Genomic DNA, 23,192 nt, shown 5'->3' with positions numbered 1-23,192 from the left:
TCAATATAACGGCTGTCTACATGCTGAAACAGCCTGCTGTATGCAATTTCAGTATGGTCAGCCTCAAAAAGAAAAAAAAAGTAATAATGAAATAAATAAATGGGTGAAGGCAAAGACGGGGTTGAGGAATGCATGAATTTAAGTGATAAAGGAACCCAAATGCACACTAAAGAACCCCTTGCCTACTGCAGGCAGTAGTCTGACAACACTTCCCTAGTGTTCATACTGCACTGCCTAGCCTTCACCCAGAACAACCTTCGGCACAACTCCAACAACCCTTACAGAGGCAATATAAAGTTTTTTTGGGGGGGGTTTTACCAGCGACCCACACTTCTTCAGTTACAATTTGTTCGAAAGAAAACCCGCCCACAAAATAATAAACAGCAGAGCCAAAGGGTAGCGGCAGGAGCCTTCGCTTGTGCAGCTTGTTTCGATTCTTGGAATTCCATAAGTAATCTCACAAGTACCTCAACTTGTTCAACCTCCATGCGGCTGCTGTCCGACTGCTGCGTGACGGCAACCTCTGGCTCAGGGTGCTGTTCAAGTACTTCAACCAGCTCTTCCTCTGGCTCGGGCGGCTGTTCGCCGACAACACAGGGCTCCGGATCCATGTGGACCTCGGTGTCCACAGGCTCCAGAGGTTCCGCCAATGGCTCCGCAATCTCCTCCACCTGGATGGAAGGCACCAATCGGTCGTGCACCGGGAAATCGGCGGACTTTCACGTCCCGCAGCTAAACAAAGGCTATGACGCAACAAGCCTTGGGGAACGCCGCAAGCAATATCGACAGCTGTGTTTCTTCAACACGCACCAAAAATTCAAGGCGAGGAGGAGAGTTCCCCCCTCACCTTTGAGAGATTCTGAATGCACGGGGATGCATAAATAGCTACACAACATGGTTACGAGACAAGCTCCTTGGGCTCTGTACTTTTAAAAAAGGCGGCACGTTTGTTAGCACTGGTAAGCCGGTAAGAGAATCATCAAGGAAAATAAACTACTGCAAAAAATACGGCGCAAACACTTAAGACTGCTTATGTGTGAGAATGCAAAAGCATTGAAGTGCATAGCCAAGCTACGTTGAAGAATGACTTTCATATGTTGCATTTTGTCATTTACGACTACACATGTTCGCTTACATGCATTGTGATATCGTAAGCCAGCGTCCTAACATCATCCAAATTTCCTGCATGGACAGCGGCGGACGCCAGCCTTTGTGCTAATGGGACATGGTTTCGCATCAAAAATATTTCACTTGAAAGGACTACAGACACCTAATTTTAGTTGCTTGTTTTCTTCTTTAAAATGATGTGCTAGCTGACATTAGAATTAGATGAATCACCGCGTGGTATTCGCCCATGATCAGTGAATAATTTGTAATTGAATTTCTTCTTTCAGGCTGTTTCGGTTCCATGAACCAAACAATGGCTGTGACGTATAGTCGTTTTTCAGGTCACATGAGACGTAAAAAAGACTGCAATATAAACGCCAATATATAGTTTTAATTCACTACATTCCATTGAAACAGCCTACTTCAAGAGCTGGAATGTCAACAAACGATGTCTCAGCAGTTACGCTTCAGTTTTTTTCGTTCTGAACGTGACCTAAACACACCAACATGTCACAGACATCGCTCAGTTGATTAAACCGAAAGAGCATAAAGAAGATATTTAGTTATAAATTACTTAGCAGTCATAGGTGAACATCAAGGGCTGATCCATGTATATCAATGACTAACTAAATGAAAGAAGAAAACACTCAAGCAAGAATTTGGTGTCTATCATCCATTAATAGTGAAATCAACAACCTGAAAATTCAAATGACAATTGGTACTGAAGTATAAAATTTACTGCAGCATAAGTGCTCATGTCGTGCTTCCGCCTTCTTCTGTGTCCTCGTTTTTTCGCGCTATGTTTCGGAAAAAAAATTTAAATTGCACCTGTGTAATTAAAACAATAGGTACAGGACAAAAATGCATTTACAGATTATTTTTTTTAAATACATTTCAAGTCACAAGACTTTTTTACAAAGCTGTCACAAGATTATAGGAAAACGCGCACAAATTTTGTGACATGGTGCAGTCACCAAGACCCTTTCTGAAAAAAAAAAAAAAGTCAGTTTTAGCTCTGTGCTCTAGGGGTGTGGGAATATCCAAAATTTCGAATATGAATCGAATGTTTGTTATTTAGTTCATATTCAATTTAATAAATTGAAAATCGCGAACTTCCGAATATTTGGCTGCAATCGAGTACTATGCCGATTTACACAAATCCGACCATCCCAAAACAACGGTACCTGAGCAAACTTTCCGAAGATCTAGTTTAAAGTCTCAGGAAAACAGTAACAAGCTTCTCCGCTTTCTTCTCCGTCGTTCATCGCGTGGACCGGTCGCATTCGGACAACGATAGGCTTGGACCACGCGCAAAATTCCGCAAGTGGGCTTTCCCACACATCACACACGATGAAAACCAAGATGGCCGACCACCCGCTTCGAACAATCACAACGTGAAAGCGCGAGGTTGTTTGCCTGATCCTTCCACGATGTGTTACATATTTAGAGCCCACACCCGTGGCACTCGTCTTCACAACTCTTCTAGCTCGAGCTGGTGCCACTTCGTTTCGGGCAACTGTGATATGCGGGAAAGCCCGCTTGCGGAATTGCGCATCGTCCTGTCAGGGGGGCCGAGTCGAGATCTCACCGACAGGGTAAGCGATTGCATGATGCGTTGTAGCCTATGCCTCTGAAGTGCGCGTAACGGCAGGCATGACGACGATAGTCGTGTGTCGTCAAATATACTGCAGCGTTTATTTCCTTCTACAATCAAAACCGGTTACATCGAACTCGAAGGGAATCGCGAAACAGTTCAAAATAATTATAACTATATACATAAAAAACGCAACACATAAACTCATCTGTAACCTAGAAGCAAAAATAGACTGCACCCACACTACAGATGCACTTTTGCTATGACGTTACGCCAGCCCGCTGTGCTTTCGAACGAGCCACTGCCTATCATAAAAGGTCTAATCCTGTTAACAGTACACTATAGGAACAATCTCGCGTTAAAATTACGGTACAGTTGGCTTCGGCAACGCCTGCGGCAGCGAAGCACGCCAGGCGACGGCAGGCGCTAGGCTTTGGTTAGGTTGGCTTCGCCGCACGACAGCGATGTTGCGCGGAAAATGCGCGAAAAAAAGACTACCCTCATTCACATCCCACGTTCGCTTCGTCAGGCGCCCAAGGCCGCGCAGCCAACCCGCCACACCCGCGCTGAAAGTGATCGAAGAGCGCCATTAGGAGAAGCGCCCCTTGCAGGGTGCGCGGCGAGACGTTCGATATATCGAATTTTGCGCCGAACGCGAGTTCGATAAACGCGAACAGTGGTTCTATACTTTTGCGTGGTATTTCCGAAGGGTTGTTCTCACTGTTCGATATAATCAATAATTCGATATATCCGGGCGCGACACTAATGCATCACGATTTCACTCTTTTTTTTGCTTGATTGCCAAACTATGCTTGGCCGTTGGGCTGCAGTATTTTGAAAAAAAAAAAAAAAATCATACCTCAGTCTTGATGGTCTCGGGCTCTTGCAAGAGAATGACCTGTGTGTCAAGCCGCTCCGTTGCGGTAAGTGCAGCTTCAGCGAGCAGTTCGACGCCAGACACCATGCTGCCTTGTTCCAGCTTCATCTAAATAAATAAGAAAGCAACGGAGAAAACCTTGGCGCAGAAGCTAAGCAAGGCACGGTATTGAGAAAGTGCAGAGATCCACCAAGCTTCTCTTGTTGAAGAGATGTAGAAATCTGTGCCCCGCAATATTTTTTTCTTTTGCTGGCTCTGACACTTCGATATTGATGTACATCTCGCCCTGTACTGCGTCTAGCCAATGACTCTGACCTTAGTACAAAGTAAGGCAATGTCATCAGCAACACTAATGTAGAAAGAAGCGAGAAATTTTAGCAGCTAAAAAAGTACGCCCCCAAACATGATGACATTCAGTCGCCCATAGGGAAGCTGCGCCGTCTTGCTCTCAGACCTGCCATAACTAGTCACTGGCTATGGCATATTGGCACTCCTGTGTTTCAATGCAGAAGATGTTAATAACTCCAAGCAATGAAAATTATTCCGGAGTCCACACTTCTACATGCCTAGCAGCATGGGCATAGCTTTAGCCCATGAAAGTCCATCAATTTGTTAATTTTTTTTTCTCAGAACTGAATGCACATGTGAAAAAAATGATCTATTAGTATCGTCTCTGCTTGTGAAAGCAACCAAGGAGATTGCCGGGCCATTATTTCCACTCAAGAATCAGTATTTGTGAAATGCACCGAACACAACCTGCGCATGATATAGCAGTAGCAACCATCCCGTCACAACGAATATCTAAAGGGTTTCCTTTTTAAACTAACTAGACATATGCAATAAAAATTAAAAATGTGTTCAGCGAGCGACTACAACTGTGACTGCAAAATAGTAAAAACGTGAAGGCCCCAGAAATCACTTAGCTATTCCTTCAGAGCCACATTAAAGACGAAAGAAGCAAAAATTTCTGAATAACCAATCAACAAATCGTACAGCCTGAACCCTAATTCCCTCAGGCAAGAGAGGTCATCACAGCATCATCTGTTTCAGTGAACAACTTCTCAAATAAAGAATGAGGTAAATAAATAAAATGAGAAACCCCTATAATAAGGCAAACACCACAAGAACAGCAGCATCAAATAAACGCCATTACCGCTGCTTTTGCCTGCTTCCACAGCACAGCTCTGATGCAGCTTTCGTACAAGTTGATTGCTTCAAAGGCCACATCAAGATCTTCCCGAGAACCGGCAAAGGTCCGTAACACACTAATGGCCTCAAGAACATCTCTCGGTGCTGGAATCGGCAATACTGCTGTATTGCAATTCTCCTGGTCCTCACACAAGAAGTCATCCTGGACACTACCAAGAATGACCTCATCATTTTCTTCCTCTGTCGTAACAGCCCACGAGTCACTGTACAGGAAGTCACTGAGGGTGACGTCTCCTGGCACAAACCCATTAACCCGAAGAAGCTGCCACGACTTTGCCATGGTAGAGGGGAGGGCCACCACATTATCGACTTCACTCTCCTTGGAAAGCAGGGAAACGTCCACTTTCACGTCAACCCCAGCCTTGCGGAAACAAGTTGTTATAACTGCAGGCTTCACGGATTTCCATGCCTCCACAAGCATCTGCAGTGCCTCAAACAGGTCGACGTTCATGTCTCTGTCATGCCGAATGTTCAGCAAGAACCTCTCAATCAGGCTCTGCCTGTAGGTGCATTTCACCCTGTACAAGACACCTAAGTTCAGCGGACAGGGTAGGGAGGAATGACCTTCGGTGCTCACATAACACAGCCTCACATTGGACAGGGCGAGGTCGCCAATGATGTGGGCCGCGCAACGGCTCACCAAGAGACACACAGAGCGGCTCTGTTCCGCCATGTGGGCGTTGAAGTCGCACAACCAGTTGCAGAACACGAGCGGCGTCATCCACGCCTTCGGGTGCGACACGTACTTGACCGGAACGTACTTGGAGCCCTGGAAACACCTGGGCCTGTCGCTCCGGCCGATGACTAGCGGCAATCGTTTGTCACTGCCGTCCATGTTGGAGCAGAGGAACACGGTCAGGCGCTGGCCGCTCCGCGTACCACCGGCGCAGGGGTCCTCCTTGAAGGCCCGGGTCTCGTGCGGCAGCATGCGGTAGAAGAGCGCCATCTCCTGGGCTGCGTACACGTCGCGGGCCCGGTACTCCCTCAGGGCGTCCCTGACGTCTTCGACGTCCTCGAGGGGCACTCCATTGAGGTCGGGCAGCGGCAGCCACTCGCCGCGTCGCAGGCCAGCCAGGCTGGCGTGGCGGTTCTTGAAGCGCGTCAGCCAGCCGGGGCTCGCCTTGAAGTCGCTGCAGCCGAGCTGGCAGGCGACGTCGCGCGCCTTCTCCTGCAGCATGGTGCCGGTCAGGGGCACGTTGCGCGTGCGCATGTCCAGGATCCAACGGAGCACGGCCTTCTCGACGTCCATGTAGTTGGAGGCGCGCATCTTCTTGCGCGCCCCGCTCGCCCCCAGGCTGACCGCCGTGAAGATGCGCTCCTTGTGCTTGAGGATCGTCGAGAGCGTGCTGGGCCGCACGCCGAAGCGCGCCGCCACGTCTTTCTTCTTTTCCTTGCCGCTCGACACGGCGTTGATGACTGCGATCTTCTCCTGGAACGAGAGCGTCTTGCGACGCGGCTGCGGCTGCTGGTGACGGCCCGGAGCGCTCATTGCGACGGCGAACCGCGCGGCGACGCACTGGTGAATGAAAGGACGCCCCGAATCGGGCGCAGAGGGCCAATCGAACGGGCGGACGCCGACGTCTGCGCGACGCCGCTGCGCGCAGAGCCTGCAGCACTAACCACACCACACGCACTCACGGCACTCGCAACGCAGCCTGCACCGAGGTTTAAATCCAAAGTGCGTCTCGCGGTCGCCCGTGTTGGACGAAGAGACGCAAGGCATCCAAGTGCGCACGAGAACGGTACCGACGGCAGTAAACCGAAGCTGTTTTCCTCGCGCACCGTGATCGCAGTACAGCCGGCGCATGGGGATGGCCGGTTACAACGCGGTTACAACGCGCTCGGCTTCGCCGAAGCGACGTTCACAGCCCTGCTCCAGCCAAAACGAGGCCTAGGCGCTCAAAACTGCGCCGGTGTCGCAGCAAGCAAGTGGGACGAGTTTACAAACAGCAGGAAAAGCAGAATCCACACTTATCAGCTGCGCCGATCGACCACCTCTGCAATCGTAAAGCACCCGTAGCCGGCACTCGGCAACCACAAAATGCGTCGGCGACAGCTGGATCCATCGTAAGCGCACTTCGCCTGCACAAGGCTGCTCCGGCGTGTCAGCCAGCGCCACCCGACCGCGGCGGCCGCGTTTCGATGGAGGCGAAGCGCAAGAGGCGCCCGTCTGTGCGATGTCAGTGCACGTTAAAGATTGGTTTGTTTGTTTGTTTTTTTTTTTTTAGGAAATAAAATGGCGCAGTATCTGTCTCTCATATCTCGGCGGACACCTGAACCGCGCCGTAAGGGAAGGGAGGAAGGTGGGAGTGAAAGAAGAAAGAGAGAAAGAGGTGCCGTAGTGGAGGTCTTGGGAATAATTTCGACCACCTGGGGTTCTTTAACGTGCACTGACATCGCACAGCACACGGGCGCCTCTTGCGTTCCGCCTCCATCGAAACGCGGCCGACCAAACGCAAGAGGCGCCCGTGTGCTGTGCCCCAGGTGGTCGAAATTATTCGGGAGACCTCCACTACTACAGCACCTATTTCTCTCTTTCTTCTTTCACTCCTACCTTCCTCCCTTCCCTTACGGTGTGGTTCAGGTATCCATCAAGATATGTGAGAGAGATGCTGCGCATTTCCTTTCCTCAAAAACCAATTTACCAATCTTCAGATCGATTACCCCGCATCAACCCTTTCCGCTAACCATAGGAATGGACTGCCAAAGTTATTACGCACATAAAAAAAGCATACTTCAGCTTTGTCTTTACAACCAGCATAAGCCTACCAGCACAAAACAGTACGGTGGAAGAGCAATGCACAGCAGCGCAGCTGACGATCTCCATGTTCTGTCTGCCGCTCTCAAACCTCACAGCATTAGATATTTAAGCACGCTTTAGCTCGAAATCAGTGCGTGCAAGGTAAGCTGGCGAAGGCCTACGCTCCCGCGCTTGCTGCTAGAGCCTTCCTAACTTCGATCGAATTTCCTTATTGCAAAGTATAAGGCCTTTCGCTAGCACAGTGGAAGTGGCGGCGGAACCGGTTTCCAACAGTTCAGAGAGGAGGCGTTTGGACAACTCCCTCTCCCGATGCAAAGGTCTACACCCACCTAAATGCATGGAATCGCTATTTGGCCAAAACAGCCCAGGATCGCAAACGATGCCGCCATCGTTTGGAACCCCCATGCAAAAAAAGACATAAGAGAATTAGAAAAAATACAAAATACAAAGACACGCAGTACGTTTTATATTTCATAGGTAGAACAGAACTGATTCCCCATCTTCGTTAATGTCAGTAAAGGATATTAAACCTCTCCACGTCAGACACAAGATAGCCCGCCTATCCTTCCTTCAACTAATTCATAGAAAACTAGGCATCCCTCCAGCCCCCTATGTGCAGTTTTCAGAAATGCATAGAACTCGTAGCCGTCATAATCACCCTTTAGCACCATCGTGCATACTAACGCTTTTAAATTTTCTTTTTTTCCGAGAACAATTGACAAATGGAACACTATGCCTCTACAAGTGATATCGGCTGTTGATTTTGACAAGGCACTTTGTGAGCTATTTTAGATTATATATGTACTACATTAGACAATTTTATTGTTCTCTGTGTTTTACGATGTAGCTACTCTAGTATTGAGTGAATGTATTTTCCTGCCCTCCCTGCCTGGACTCAAATGAGGGTCTCCAGTATTGTAGAAATAAATAAATAAAACATTCTGGTACGGCGATCCACATTTCGCAATCTAATGTATGTGTTCTCATGCACAGCTCCATTACGCAACATAGGTGGTGTCCTTTTAAGGTAGAGAAAAAAAAAGTGAAACGCGTTCGAGCAATCATTTCCTGATATATTCCAAGGTCACCCAGCCAGCACCATAGGAGACCAGTGGAAGCTGATGCCAAAAAATAGAATTAGAAGAACTCCAGGGGAAATCGATTGAAAAAGAGATGCCATTACTTTTAGAAAAACATGGAAAAACATTTGGTGTATGGTTGAGGCTGCTTAAGACTGTCCAATAAAGTCTGGTTTGCACATCTCCCGGGACCGGTGGTCAAGCTTGCAAAGCATGTTTTTTTGCAAAATAAAAAAAAAAGGGCAATTAACTGACAACGGTAATGGGTTTCTGAACAATCTAGACATTTTTCCAAGATCGATCCCTCTCTCTCTCTCGCTCCCTCTTTCACTCACTCACTCCTTTACTCACTCGCTTGCTCACTGACTCACTCACTAAAAAGGACACACAGAGATACAAAGAAAACTTGTCTAAACATCTCGGCTCTGTGTCGTGGAATAAAGGATGCTGGCTGACGTGGCTGGAGTTTGGAGTGGTACACAGCACACAAGAAAACAAAATGGTTTATGGTTTATGGGGGTTTAAAGGGAGACTGAGGCGGTTTTCGAATCAGCTAATTTTTTAGGGTTTTGAAGTAGTGTCATTGCTGATCACGTCTGTGAAATTATTTTTTCGATTTTGGCCAAAACAGTGGCGCAATCACCAATTAAAAACGCGATGTTTAAATCTCCCGCGCCACGCGCGACCGCAGGAGAGGAGAACAACGGAGAGGGAAACCTCGTCCATGTCGGCCAACGTGACGTCACGTTGAGGAGCCGGGGATACTTCGGCGCACCCGAGAGAGCTTTCAGCGCGCGTTGTTTCTCGTGCTGCATGCGTTGTTCCTCGTACTGCGTGCGTTGTGACGTACAAAGCGTGTCAGCCTACCTTGAGAATCAGATTCAACACGAGGTACTACTCTGCTTTCGTGTCCACGAACAACTAAGCCCGCGACTGTGTCGTCTTCCACTGTTTTCCGCAAGATCATACGCTCGCAGCGCAAGCGCTCGCTGCTTTGACGAAGAATTCAAGCCGACCAAAGCAAGCGTACTGTGCTCGAAGCACTTTCGTGAGACCGGCTACATGCAGAGCTTGTCCGTAATGTGATCTCTGCAGATCCCGGTCGCGGCTGAACCACGATGCAGTTCCTTTCATTTCCTCGCGCATGAGAGGCGTGTCACTATTTCGAAGAAGCGCCTCTTCTAAAAGCAGAAACATGCTCACTAGAAACATGCCCCTGCAGAAACCTAATAGAGGCTCAAGCATGTGTTGCTGTTCTCAGCTTATAGGTGCGGCCAGACCACCTGAGGCGTGCTCAGCAAAGCTCGGTTAGTGATTTTATACTCGATTCGACGTGTCCAAGCAAGCAAGCAAAGCAAAACACAATAAAGCAAAGCAAGCAAGCATTGAAGCTCTTCTTATGCGGCATCTCGTTTAATCGTATCTAAGCGATTAAAATAAAAGCGTTCGACGTTATGATTTCGGATGCAAATTTAACAGAGAAATGAATGCCAACCAAGTTTTTGCAAAAAAACATCATGTCTCGCAACCTTAGTCGGTTTCTTCTTGAAGTTGTGGCAGCGAACGAGTTGCAGCTAGCTTGGCTTTTAAACACACATAGAGTTGGCCACTACTTCACTGAACCTAAACTGCAAATATAGGAAGGGCGAACGTTTCCGAGGCAGCGATTAATATTTTCTGGCATCTGCTGAACGCGCCACGAGTGAAGCAGCAGCCTTGTGCGCGTATTTAGCTTGGTTTCCAGCGCACAATGATTCCTTCAATATCCTGTGGTCACATGCCTCGCAGTGCTTGGCCACTGCGCTTCGCTAATTTTGACATCAGCTTTGTGCTGCTTCATCGTTTCCTTAAAATACTTTCTTGCCCCAACCTAAGCCGGGTAGTGAGAATAGGATTTTTTGTACACAGCGCTTTGGGCCTTTTCTTTAGGATGACGCTCTTTCGGGCGAGCCAGGAGGCGTCCGGTGGTGGTAATTGACTTGAGTATTGTTCGCACCCCTTCCTTTCCGAGAATACCAGCCGAGGTTGTGCTGGCACCTTTTACGCATGATCTGCGTACGTGTCTTTCACGCTAGCGTATGCTTGTGCTAGGCGTAGAATTTTTTGCTCGTGTCTTTTTTGATTTCAGGTGATACGTGGAATGAACAAACTGTAGTATCCTTTTCTTTGGAGGTCAGTAAAAAAATAGTCGCCATATTCGCTTTTACAACGCCACGGAAAGCTGCGATCTGTACTCAGCGCAGCGCCGGATCCGCATCGGCAGCTTCTCCAGTCCTCAAAGTGACGTCACGACCTCTCTTGACCAATCACGGGCGGCGGCGCGCCGCGCGGCGTGCCCCGCGGCACAGGCCGCATGTTTCTGCTAAAAAAGGCAATTCGCGCATGTTTTTGCCTTATTTGGATGCGATATTCGAGCATACAGCATGAAAAACTACAGGACGCCGCTGCCAGCCGGATTTTCAAAAAAAGTGCTTCAGTCTCCCTTTAACGTCCCAAAGCGACTCAGGCTATGAGGGACGCCATAATGGAAGGCTCCGGAAATTTCGACCACCTGGGGTACTTTAACGTGCGCTGACATCGTACAGTACACGGGCCTCTAGAATTTCACCTCCATCCAAATTCGACTACCGCGGCCGGAATCGAACCCACGTCTTTCGGGACAGCAGCCGAGCACTATAACCACTGAGCCACCGTAATGGCCTTCAAGAAAAAGAAAAAATGTTGCTACTTACCGAGAAGAAGTCATCCTCAGGAACTGTAGGTGCTTGGAACTTAGCCTTCTTTTCTTTTAGGTTCAGCACCATTGACAGCTGCGAGAATGAGAAACGCCTCATGCTACACTTTACCTCATAACCAAATCATTGATGTTCTTCAAGGGAGCCCATGACCCGGCTCAAAAATCCACTTGTGAAGCTATGCAGACCTTGCCTGGCTTCTTGTGTGGCCTGGCATTTGAATGTCAAACTGCTAGCTAGCTTTAAGTACAGACTACCGCCCATCAACACTCTATTCATACATCCACATCCCATTTTTCTTTTGCTTTGTGCAGGCAGTGTAAATATGAAGTTGATAGCTTCATGCTGGCCGACAAACACGAATAAATATTTTCTGGTGCGACAACTAATTCTTCAAAAAAGGTGGCTGTGAAAAGTTCAGGGACAAAGGAAACTGACATTCTCACGTATTCTGTTCAGTGTTCTTGCAAATGTGAACTCCGGCGTACCACTTAGTATGAGTAAGTTAGCTGTAAAGTGACCACTTTCACAGTGATTCAGTGTGCACACCACAGTTCCATGTGAATACATGATAATACAATAGTTTTGTTGCCTGAGCTGCTGGTTTTTTTTATTCAATGATCGAAATTACTGAACGTGTTGCATTCAAATTTAGGCCTTGAATGTCATTTCTGCCAGGAAAATGACTTTTTTGACACAGTCACCACTGATGGTTATGGATTTGCCACCAATGCACCATTTACTGCAAGCAGTCATGTAGGAATGAATGTGGCTGTTGACAACATCAATGATGCACAGCATTGGTGATTTCAAATTTAGAAGAAGTGTCAGATGTTGCTCCACCTCGGAAAGCCGACAAAAGCTCAATGTCACGAGGTCTGGCCTGCAAAATGTGTGAGGCAAAAGAGCCGCCCCGATGGTTCTACTGAGGGCGAGTCGCATGTGGTCCCGAGATTGAGTGAATTCCAAATTTTCACTTAAATGCAACGTCTTTCAATTAATCAATCATTAAAAAATGCGACAACCCTGGAGGCAAAACTCAGTGAAGTCTAAAGCAATGCAAAGCACATCTGCATGCTGGGACTCCGACACTAAAAATGCACATACCGATGAACGGTTGGCATCCGGACCAGGAAGACACGATGGCCGGCTCTTTCCATACAGGACGTAGTATAGGTCGACCACAGCACAGCGCAGACGTGAGTCATGCGAGAGTCCAGAGCTGCAGTGAAAATGAATACACAGGCTTAACCTTTTAAGGGCTTTTGCTGCGTATGTACGATGCCGGTTTTCTGTCTCGCAAGAGCTTTGCCGTACAGGAACGGTTTCAACCCTCCGTTCTAAATTTCGCGCTATAATAACGATGCATGCTCACTGGGAGGTGCTGCCACTTCCTAGAACTTACAAGAAGCGTTTGAAATTCGATTGCGCTACCTTCTTGCAGAAATAAACAGAACTGATTTCTAGCTTCAGCATGCTGCGCGGTCTGCGGCAATGCCCTTTCGTGGTTTCGGTTTCGCCGCGTGATCGCAAGAGAGGCGTGCGAAACTTGACTTTTAACTTTATCGCAGGGGCTGCAGAAGTTGACTTCCATCTTTATTGGCGCTGCTCTTAGCTCGTTTATCACCGACGCTCATGAATTATTTTTGCTCTCCTTGTTTACTGAGTGTCCTTAGAGTTCTTCAGATGCACGGCAAAGCGGCAATGTGGCCGAACGCACAGCCCCTTCTCTTGACACCGACAGCGATGACTCTTCTGGCTTTGATTTCGTACATTTTGTACATTCAAAATCAGCAATAAAGTAATCTGACCGTCTTGTAAAGTTTTTTTCAACTAACTTCAACCCTCAAAGTGTTAACAGTCAATTCTCGATGATTTGAACTTCAGTGGGAATCGAAAATTCGTTCAAATTCTGCGAAGTTTCAACTAACTTCAACCCTCAAAGTGTTAACAGTCAATTCTCGATGATTTGAACTTCAGTGGGAATTGAAAATTCGTTCAAATTCTGCGAAGTTTCAACTAACTTCAACCCTCAAAGTGTTAACAGTCAATTCTCGATGATTTGAACTTCAGTGGGAACTGAAAATTCGTTCAAATTCTGCGAAGTTTCAACTAACAGGAGCTTTTTTAATACACTTGATGCTGATAAACTGGCATTCTGAATTAAGCGAGTTTGACTTAACAAAATTCCACTAAGTAGAATCTTGATGACACGAATCTGACAGGGTCGCGAAAAATATTTGCATCTTGCATCATACAAAATTTTCTAGCATCCAAAACGAACTAAATCTGAATGCAGAAGCATAGGAAATGCATTCACACAGTTCTGGTTGTGGCTGACAGGATTTATCTATGGCCACACAGCCACAGCTTACTACTCACGGTGCGTACAGCATGAACGGTGATCGCAACATCGGCAATGCACGAGCCGTGCGCCCACAATCACCCGCTAGGTCAGCGATGTGGGAGCTGTGTGCCACCACTCGCTCTCCCGGTGCTGTACCGGCTGGCAATGACGAAATTGGCGATGTTCCGAAAGCACTTGGTGCTCGAGGGTGCAGTCGCGGCTTGCTTGTGACATGGGAGAGTGTTCTGAACATCCGAAATTCTGTACGCAATGCACTCCGGCCGGGGAATTTTACGAATTCACATCATCCCGAAATTGGCATCGACTATGCTCGTGTCATCAAGGTTCTACTGTATAATTACTGGGACAGAAGCTATCTGCTTGCTTCAGCCTAAATGTGTTGGTAATAATGTCAGCTGCTAGTTAAGCCACCGTGACAACAAAAAAAGGACATGTGAGATGCTGCGCTGTTACGAGCTGTAGTTCCTACGATGATCAAATGAGTATCAGGTACTGTCTCTAATTTTAGCATTTTATAGATGGAAAGATTGAGAGCTTTGTTCACTGCTTAAACAGTGTCACACACAGCTTAGTCAACAACCCACAAAACCATAATTGAAGTTCACGTTAGTGTTGCTTAGGATGTAAAAACATGAGTCAGCCCTGGCTGAAACACAAAAAGGTCTCATATTGATGGAGGAAAAAAAGCTTACTTCATTTCTGTGGCCGTTGATGCTAGAAAGAATCAATGTGAAAAGGGCACCGAGGACAAATTAAAGTTAAGCTGTATAGGTAGATTAATGCGTCATAATGGCAAAGTGAATCCTCTCACTATAAACACAGCTTTTATAAGCTAGAAGAGGTCAGAAAATGAAATACAGGTCTCGCCACCACCGGTCGTCTTTGCCAGCAGACTGTGGCAACGCCAAGACAGTTTTCTAACACAGATCCCTGAGGCCAGGCTATAACACCATTTACTTGCAGTCACTGATCACAGAGTCTCTTTCGGTCTTTGCGAATTCAAAGCAAGTAGCGGAAAAAAAGTTTAATTTTTAGATCCAATTTTCTCGGCTGTTGTTGAGCAAACAACAACAAGGCCAGAAAGAGCCATGCAAATAAATTTTTACTGAGAAAAAAAACTGGACGAAATTGTGCTCAGTGCCCGTTTAAAGAAAAAAATAGTCCACGAGGTGTCAAGAAAACGGAAGACCCAAGGCCGGAGGCAAAGACACCCAATCTGGTTTACCTCATGAGTTTCCAGAGCCTTTCTGCAAGCTCCTCGGTGTTGAAGGGGCTGTCGTCGCGCCGAGAGAACGGGGGGTTCTGAGTCAGCATCAGCAGCAGAGCCAACCTGCGCAATGATGTTGGCCAAGCAGTAGGCAATGATGAAAAAGAAAAAGAAAGAATGCAATAAAATACCAAACGAAAACAAACCTGCCTGGCCAGCTAGAAATTTCACAGGTTACCGCTACGACATCCATCTAATCCATGACTGCATTAGCATTGCTGACAGCTTGCCAGAGCAGAACCACACTCACCTAACACGTGGCACCGGATCATTCTCAACAATGTCCAGTAGAAAACTGAGGTCATCAGCATTTCCATCAACTGCAAAAAAAAAAGAAAAAAACCCGACAATCAAGCCAGAAAACACAAAAAGGGAATGCAAGCAACAGACCAGCAGGACACTTTGTGGTCCCTCAGATGAGTTCAGCCGCCCATATACAGATGATGAGAACAAGCTGCAACCAGGCCGTGAATTCACACTAGCTAAGTGAGTAATATAACGGAGTAATCATACTTGTCTCTTTGGTTACTGTTGTTGACGCGGTCATGGCTAATATTAAAAACGCTAGCACAATTCCCTACTCTATGCATTTCCCACAGAAGTTTCTGCAGCAGCCTTTCACAAAAATATTGCGACGACCTTGGGAAGCACACAAGTACATACCACGAAGGGCAAAGGCTATATGCATCAGAATGGAAACAACACGCCACAACAGTGTACAACCCACAATGTACAACAGAGCAGGTCCACCACACAGAGTGAGGAATCCACAATTTTAAGAGTAACCCTTACTTTCTAAAACTGTCACCCACATGGAATGTGTGTCATCATCTGGCAAAGATCTCTCTATACCGAAAATGCAGCAACGATCCGCCTTTCCTGCCAGTTTTCTCTTCAAACCTCTTAGTCCACTACTGCCTGTTAGCACTTCTAATAGGGGTCAAAACTTGTTGGCGGATAAAGAAGTGATAGGTCTTCAATGCAGTTAAACCAAGTAGACGTGCGAAGGCACGTGTTTAGCCTGGCTGGCTCATGGTTTTGCTTTTCTGGGTCGTCGGCAATGCCTGGCGACGATATTAGACTCAGGTTAAGCTCTGATCGAGGCTAAGGTGATCTGCTCTGTTCGTGCCATAGATGAAAGCTGATGAAGACAACGATTTGTAATGCACAGCGCAAGAGTGCGTTGCAGTTTAATGCAAGGCATGATCGGCTTTGCGATAACATAGTGCTCTCAAGCAGTGGCAAGCGAAGCTGATCTGTTTTTGCCTCCGTTCAAAATCCAGTCAAGGCAATATTTATTTTATTTCTGCACCCTCAAGGTCAGGGACGACACAAGACTCTTCATGGGTTTGACCCCGTGAAGTAGTGCTTACGAACTAAAATGCAATGCTTTGCCTCTCTTTAATGTCTCAGTTATAATCAGTTTATGGTGCTAAATCTTACTCTAGTCAATGAGCAATCATTTGTGCAACCCCTCGTCCAAATCAGCAACAACATAGCTGTGTCTCATGCATGTACCAAAGTTTTGACTCCTTCCCTAAGCAAAATATAATTCACCTCTGGACCCATGCACTGCATAATACGGGTGCACTGGGCAGTCAATCACAAATACGAGAGACAAAAAATAGTAAGCACAAAAGTTAGACGGTTGACAGCAAAATCAAAGAATAGCATTTACATGAATCGATGGATGTTAGGAGCATTCACTTTGAAACGAGCTCAGTATTTTTTCCTGCTTATATTTCTTAACCAATCTTTCAAACTTAGAAAGCATCACCTCTTAATTTTCTTCTCCCAATACAAATGCCACTGACTTTTATGTGATGCTGAATTTCGAACTTTATCTTTAGGTCACTGTCATGGTTCTATGCCACTCATCCTCCGACTGTTTGTTCCTGCTGACAGCAGATGTATTCACCTTACCTATGTTATCCCTAGACACTAAGGCCTTGGAAAACTGATTGTGTTTACCTCGACATCTGCATCAACACAGTCACTATAGTAGGACACAACTTAAAAAAAAAAGAGCAGTTGTTAACACTGGGTACGATCTGCAGAGTCCTGTACTACTCCGCAAGCCAATCACAACAGTAAACGAAATCATCTTTTTAATGTCTGACTTCCTTAATCAACATAGATATCAAAATTCTAGACCTCATCCTTTTTTCTTGCGATCAGCTTTCTGTTTAGTTAAGAAAAAAAATTTCAACAATAGACTACTTTTTCTTACGGAGGAACTCCGTGCAGTGGCCCTGAATGTGGGCGGAGCTTCACTGCAGACTTAAGTTGTATCCGACTATGGAAAAGTATGCTCAGTGGTTCCTTCGGATTTACCGCACGCACATTATCATGGATGGATGGATGGATAGTAGCGCCCCCTTTGAAACGGGGTGGTGGCAATTATGCGGCCTGAGATGACAGCCATCTGGTGGGCTGATTTGAAAACGCAACACAAGACAGACTGACCTGTCGTGTAGTCAACCAGTGCCTCGAGAGCGGCCAGGCGGACATCCAGGAAGAGTCCATACTGGGCGTACTCGCGGAACAGAGCAGATATGTTGGGGAGGTGTCCCATCTTCTGCAGCTTGCGAATGGCCTTCAGGCACCTGTCGTGAAAACGAAGCCACACAGAGCCCTCACAGCGGTCAGTCAGTCCATAATAGAGGAAAGCTAAAGCCAGGGAAAGGAGTGATCTAAAAGTTGCAAAAGTGGAAAACAGAGCACAGCAACCATCGTCATGCCATTCTTCTTCAGTACCATTCCAGTGCCAAATGGGAAACTATAGCATCCTATAGGGAGAGATCTCTTTAATGAAAAACAGAGATTTTGGCCAGTGTGTATATTCACTGACATGCTACTCTGCGCAGAGGAGGGAATAGGGGAGTAAAGATGGAAGAAGGGTGCTAGAAAAAAGCGCGTTCATTGAAGAGGGTTGCAATGCAATAGTTCTCTGCATGATGGCTTCCTTGAATGAGACCGAAGTCAAGTTGTGTGCATGGACAGCAGGGTGATCAAGTGCTCGGGCAATTTAGACTTTGTCTAAAACACCAATAGCCTCTAAATAGGAAAATAAGAACAACATTGCACGTCGCTGCCGCCTGTAGCAGCCTAAAGGACCAAAAAGAGTCCACTGTGAGTGGCACTTGGGTGACGGACTGCATGCATTGTTCATAGCACGCACATTTGTTGGCGTACGCTGGACATTCGAAGAGGATCTGAAGTACAGTCTCAACTGAGCTGCAGTTGTCACAATACGACACACACGTCTCTTAATAGAAGACTCCACAGTTTCCACAACCATAAGAATCTGTGTGTATCAGCCACTTTAGCGGGACTATATAATTAAAGTGTGCTTCTTCAGTTCGTAAGCTAGATGTCTGGCCTAAAAGACGCACTGCATTAACAGCAAAACATTTGAGTACTTGACCGTGAGCCAAGATGATTCTGACACACCATACCACAGACACCCCCTCCCCCAAAATGACAAAGTGAACTCACCCGACAGTTATGGTGTACTTGTAGCAAGGAAGAAGCTTCTCCAGGTTGAGACAACGGGTGATCTCCTCCAGGATTAGCTTGGTGTCCGATGACAAAGACTCAACGGTGATCGGTTGGCTGCAAATGAAAAGGTGAGCTGTTAAAAACTGCGTTTCTTGAACACGGCTTTCAAAGAACTCTGAATCAAAAAGGGAACACAAGAGCCGAGCATACCCTGCTTGTGCCAAGACAGACACAACTGGCGTGACTGTTTCACCGAGGGCTTCAATGAGAGCAGTCCGGTAGTAGTTGTCCGAAAACTGGCGGACCAAAAAGGAAAATTACCAACCGAAACAGAGCTGCTGAGGTTGGAATAAACGGCTGATACAGCAAATTTCAATCCCACAAAGATCGGAAGATACATAGTAGAAAAATTTTTTTTTAAGCGTGCCAGACAGAAAACTGTGAAAAATGAAAATAAGGCGAAAAACAGCTTACAGTTCGTGAAACTGTGCGAATAATGGTGAAGAAAAAAAAGGGAAAGAGGGAAAAACATGAACTAAACTTGTTAAAAGGCCCTATGTAGAAGTGACAAATTACACACATCTACACAAATGAAGCCAGCTATCTGTTGGCACTTGCACTGCAACATTTACTCTTTTTCCATTTTTTGTTTAATGACGAGTTCGTACCGCTGCCAATCCTGAGGTGATAAACCGCCATCCCAACACAGTACACTTGAGGAATGGATTAATAATATAGGTGCTAACACACTTTTATAAGAAGACCACTGAAGTTCAAGTTACGCACATAAATACACATACACAAAAATTACCACATTTTTATACTGCTAAAGGTATATAGGGTAATCCTCAACTGTATGCTAGTACAGTTACTATCAGTACCGCTGTACAGTATGACTGTTGGTACTAGTTACCCTTGGAATAGGAACTAGAGAGTTTCTTTAAAAACTCTGCTGTCCATGATTAAATAAAAACAACTTCAACATTTAAAAATTGCCAACGCACACAGGTTCAGTGTGACCAAGGCATGCTTCAATGATGCTGTTCATTGGGCAGTAAGTAAAATATATCTGGTGCTTCAATCAGACCCTTCAGGGCCCGATTCACTGACCTTATTCTTGCTGTTCTCGTTGTACTTGAAGAGGTCGAAGAGAAACTTCATGACCTCGGGTGGACAGATGCCGTGGATGGTTCTTAGGCCTGCCATGGCCACAGGAATCGCCTGGGATGAAATGCATGCCACCATTAGAAAAAAAAAAAGGAAAGACACCAGTGCAACCTTGAAGTTTACAATGGCTGTAGAATGCCTAGTTTTTTCTAATTTGACCAAACATACAGACCCCACTGCACAAAAAAGAAAATGCTATAAAGTAGCAAAGGAAAAAAAAATTATTCCTCATTAGCCATCTCAATAATGTGAGCTGCGCACACTATGAAGAAAGGCACGCACAGGCAAGACACTAAGCTGCACAAACAAAAAATTTACCAGTGGTTGTAGACATGCCTCTTGGCCTAGAAAGCAAGTACAGTAGGTCTGCTACCAAAAAGCTGTGATCCACTGGTTAGCAAGGGGTACTGCCACCTCTGACAAAATTACTGGGCTGCTCTGATTCCCGCACAAATAATACTGAGGTGAACAGTGAACACCACAGTGAACACAGACTGGCATGAACTGTAAGCCTCTGCTGCTGAGTTCCGCAGTGTGTTCCAAAAGAGTGAAGTAAAAGGAGAGAGGGAAAAAAAACGTGAAGAAAAACGACCGCACAGTAGCGAGTGTCACCGCACCTTTTGGAGGAAGTAATGCTGGAAGTTGGAGAAGTTGTTCTGCCTGATGATGTGCGGGCACGAGTGTGAGCCAAACATCTTCCTGAAGATGGTCATCATCGCTGGCGGCCCCGCCCACGTTGACACCATGTGGTTGGCGACCTGCCAAGTGATGACACAAGGCTCACTACGACATCATGGTCTGCTGTTCACCACTACACAGCCAACAAAGCTGGCTTATACACTCTAAACAAAAGGGAGTACTTTTTGCTCCCATACAGGCATATTCGTGTTTAGAGTGCACGGGCAGCGAGGACCGATCGAAGTCGGCTAGTATCGACAGATTACTGTGTTAATGAGCTACTGCACAGTACAACAGATGCTACTTCAGCATAACAGGCGTGACAGTGCGAAACAAACACAGTGGCACACCTGGCGTAGGCAGAATGCAGCAGCACACCGGACTCTGTAGAAGCAGTGCTCGTTCTCAATGGTGTCCGTCAGTGCGAGTCGGGTCGCCGGCGTGGGAAACTTGGACAGGGCTTCAATTGCCTAGTTGGAGCATGGCAGAACAAATTCAATTCTCACATTTTTCAGCACCAAAAAACAGCACTCATCAAGTACCCATACAAGAGGACCCAATTATGGTACTCAAAGATAGCGATCAAGCTTGCAGTAAAGATGTTGGCACATGTGTTTCAAACACGAAACACTGCACATAAAGAAAAGTGGCCATAGAGTTCCAACGATGAGCGTTCCAAGCAACATGCATTTGAATCACAAATGTGCACACACAATACGATTTCTTGGCAAATAATGGCAAGGAGTAAAATTGATCCACTTAAGCTCTATATAACTAATCCCAGAACTGGCATGGCCTTGGCTTCTAGGTGGCCAATGACAAGTAAAGTTTTGTCATCATAAAAGGACACTGCAAAGGACACTGCCTGTCAGAGGATCAGAATTAGGATCAGGACAAACTGAGCTGAGGGCTGTATAGACCTTCTTATCTCTGCCACCGGCTCGTTTGAGACACCATGGAGATGAAAATTACTCCAGTCACGCTTCTTCTTATCGTCACAACTCCTGAACATTGAAAGACCTTGAAAGTTGGTTGCGCGTGTACCTGCCTTCCCTTCCTTAAGAAGCAAAGAAGGTCAAGACACCGATGCTGGACGTAACATCTGGACATAATGACCGGGATGACTTGGATAACTAATGCACTGAGGAGAGAACAGTGTGTTGAGCTGCTGGGCAAATGTAACTAAAGAAAAGGATTCTAACTGCCTCTGCAAAATGCTTTCTTAAGAAAACTCTGAACCTGAACAAACAATGCTGCAACCACCCCATCCAGTAATACTCCTGCGAGCAAAACAGGCAGGAGTTGGCAAGTAAAGGCAGCGCCTCTTAATTATGCCGCCCATGACGTTTTACACACAGGCTCATCTCTCTGCCAGATGACTGCAGACCGACCTCGATTTGAGATGTGACGTCGCGCTCGTAGCGTAGCTGGTACTGCCACTGGTAGTCAGGCTGGAGAAACACCACCTGCCTCAGAAGCAGCATGTCGGGGTCTATCCGTATCCACAGCACCGGAGAGTCAGCGCTGCATGGAGGGTGCGGTAAGTTGGCAATGACGCATCGTGATGTCTGACTCACTGCTTTCGTCATAAGGGTTTGAGCAAGAGTAGAAATGAGAGAACCAGTGCCACAAATCTAGCAATCTGTCAATGGGGAGGGTCATTAGAACTCGAATTGCAGGTACTTGCTTAAAGGAAGACAAAGGAGGCCTCTGTTCAATTTTCAACAGCAAAAGACGCATTTATTGCCATGAAAATTGGCACGGCATGGCATGGTATGTGAGATTTGAAGTCCCAGAGCTGCACATGGGACCATGGAACATCATAGTGGAAAATTCCGGATTAATTTAGACCACTCTGTGTTCTGTAACGTGCGCTGACAGCACATGGGTGTGGCATCTATTGCATTGCACCTTCATCAAAATGTGGCCGCCGTGGCCGGGGTTGAACGTCGGCTCTACGGCTCAGTAGCCAAGTGCACTAATTTTTGTCTCTACACACCTGCAACTAGACAGAGGCTTTTAGAAACACACTTTACTACGGTGTCAAGTGAAACACTGACCACACATAAATGGCACAGAGGCATGCAAGTTCACCATCCCTTATATGCGCATGGGCATCATCTAGAAGCAAAATCAAGCACTGCACATGCAAAGGTAGCTGAAATCGCAACACAACTTACTCCATGGCGCTAAGGTCCATGTCCACTTCTTCGCCAGTGCACAGGGGGATTTTCTTTTTCTTGTTCCTGTCGCAGACAAATAGGAAGGAGAAAGAGGAATGCATGTAAGAAAAACGTACGGCCCTCTGCAGGTCCAACATAGCTTCACAGGTGCGATGCATTTACCATGAATTGAAATTCAGCTCCTCATATATTTTTCAGGAAACATGCACCATTGCTTTATGTTCCTTAAACGAAAAGACAATCTACTATTATTGTTGAAGAAGTAGATGAAAAATAGAAGCAGGGGGATTAGAGAGAGAGGAGGAAAATTGATTGTTCTTCTAGCTGACTATACAATACTGATAAGCAAGAGGCCTCGATTTATGAAAATCTAATGCAACAACAGCTGTGTCACCGCACACTTGAGTCTAGCAAGCAAACACACACACCTCCTGCTCTTCGAGTGGCAGGTAATGTCGTGCTTGGTGGCGTTCTCCTCAATCTGCAGGTTGTGCTTGAAAGTTCCATCCAGTTCTTGTATGGTGACCGTCAGGGGACCCTGAAAGACCAGAGAAGAAAAAAAACTGAGACATCAAAAGCCCCTTGGGGCAGACTCCCAAGACTGCATTCAAAAGCCTGTAAAAGTTGCTGGAGTTTTAACGAGTCCTCTCGCCTTTCTTTTGCTAC

The 23,192-nt window shown here is 46.4% G+C and overlaps 1 protein-coding gene across 1 annotated transcript in view; it reads right to left on the bottom strand.

The window, feature by feature from the left end:
* The window catches only part of Taf2 (TATA-box binding protein associated factor 2), a 50,486-nt gene that overhangs the window by 11,093 nt on the left and 16,201 nt on the right, over window positions 1–23,192 (bottom strand). The window contains exons 17-31 of the mRNA XM_089552234.1: window positions 22,955–23,064; window positions 22,524–22,589; window positions 21,735–21,867; window positions 20,694–20,813; window positions 20,283–20,423; window positions 19,609–19,719; window positions 18,709–18,794; window positions 18,496–18,612; window positions 17,464–17,603; window positions 15,248–15,317; window positions 14,956–15,060; window positions 12,470–12,584; window positions 11,360–11,437; window positions 3,561–3,686; window positions 468–671 (exon numbers count right to left, since the gene is read on the bottom strand). Of these exons, the coding sequence (XP_089408360.1) occupies window positions 468–671; window positions 3,561–3,686; window positions 11,360–11,437; window positions 12,470–12,584; window positions 14,956–15,060; window positions 15,248–15,317; window positions 17,464–17,603; window positions 18,496–18,612; window positions 18,709–18,794; window positions 19,609–19,719; window positions 20,283–20,423; window positions 20,694–20,813; window positions 21,735–21,867; window positions 22,524–22,589; window positions 22,955–23,064 (1,722 nt within the window). The remainder of the gene's footprint in view (window positions 1–467; window positions 672–3,560; window positions 3,687–11,359; window positions 11,438–12,469; window positions 12,585–14,955; window positions 15,061–15,247; window positions 15,318–17,463; window positions 17,604–18,495; window positions 18,613–18,708; window positions 18,795–19,608; window positions 19,720–20,282; window positions 20,424–20,693; window positions 20,814–21,734; window positions 21,868–22,523; window positions 22,590–22,954; window positions 23,065–23,192) is intronic.

This window comes from Amblyomma mixtum, chromosome 7 (genome assembly GCF_055824585.1).
Source record: "Amblyomma mixtum isolate Tamu chromosome 7, ASM5582458v1, whole genome shotgun sequence".
Taxonomy (NCBI): domain Eukaryota; kingdom Metazoa; phylum Arthropoda; class Arachnida; order Ixodida; family Ixodidae; genus Amblyomma; species Amblyomma mixtum.
The sequence above is the reverse complement of the archived record's forward strand: the minus strand, read 5'-3'. Positions and strand labels throughout refer to the sequence as shown.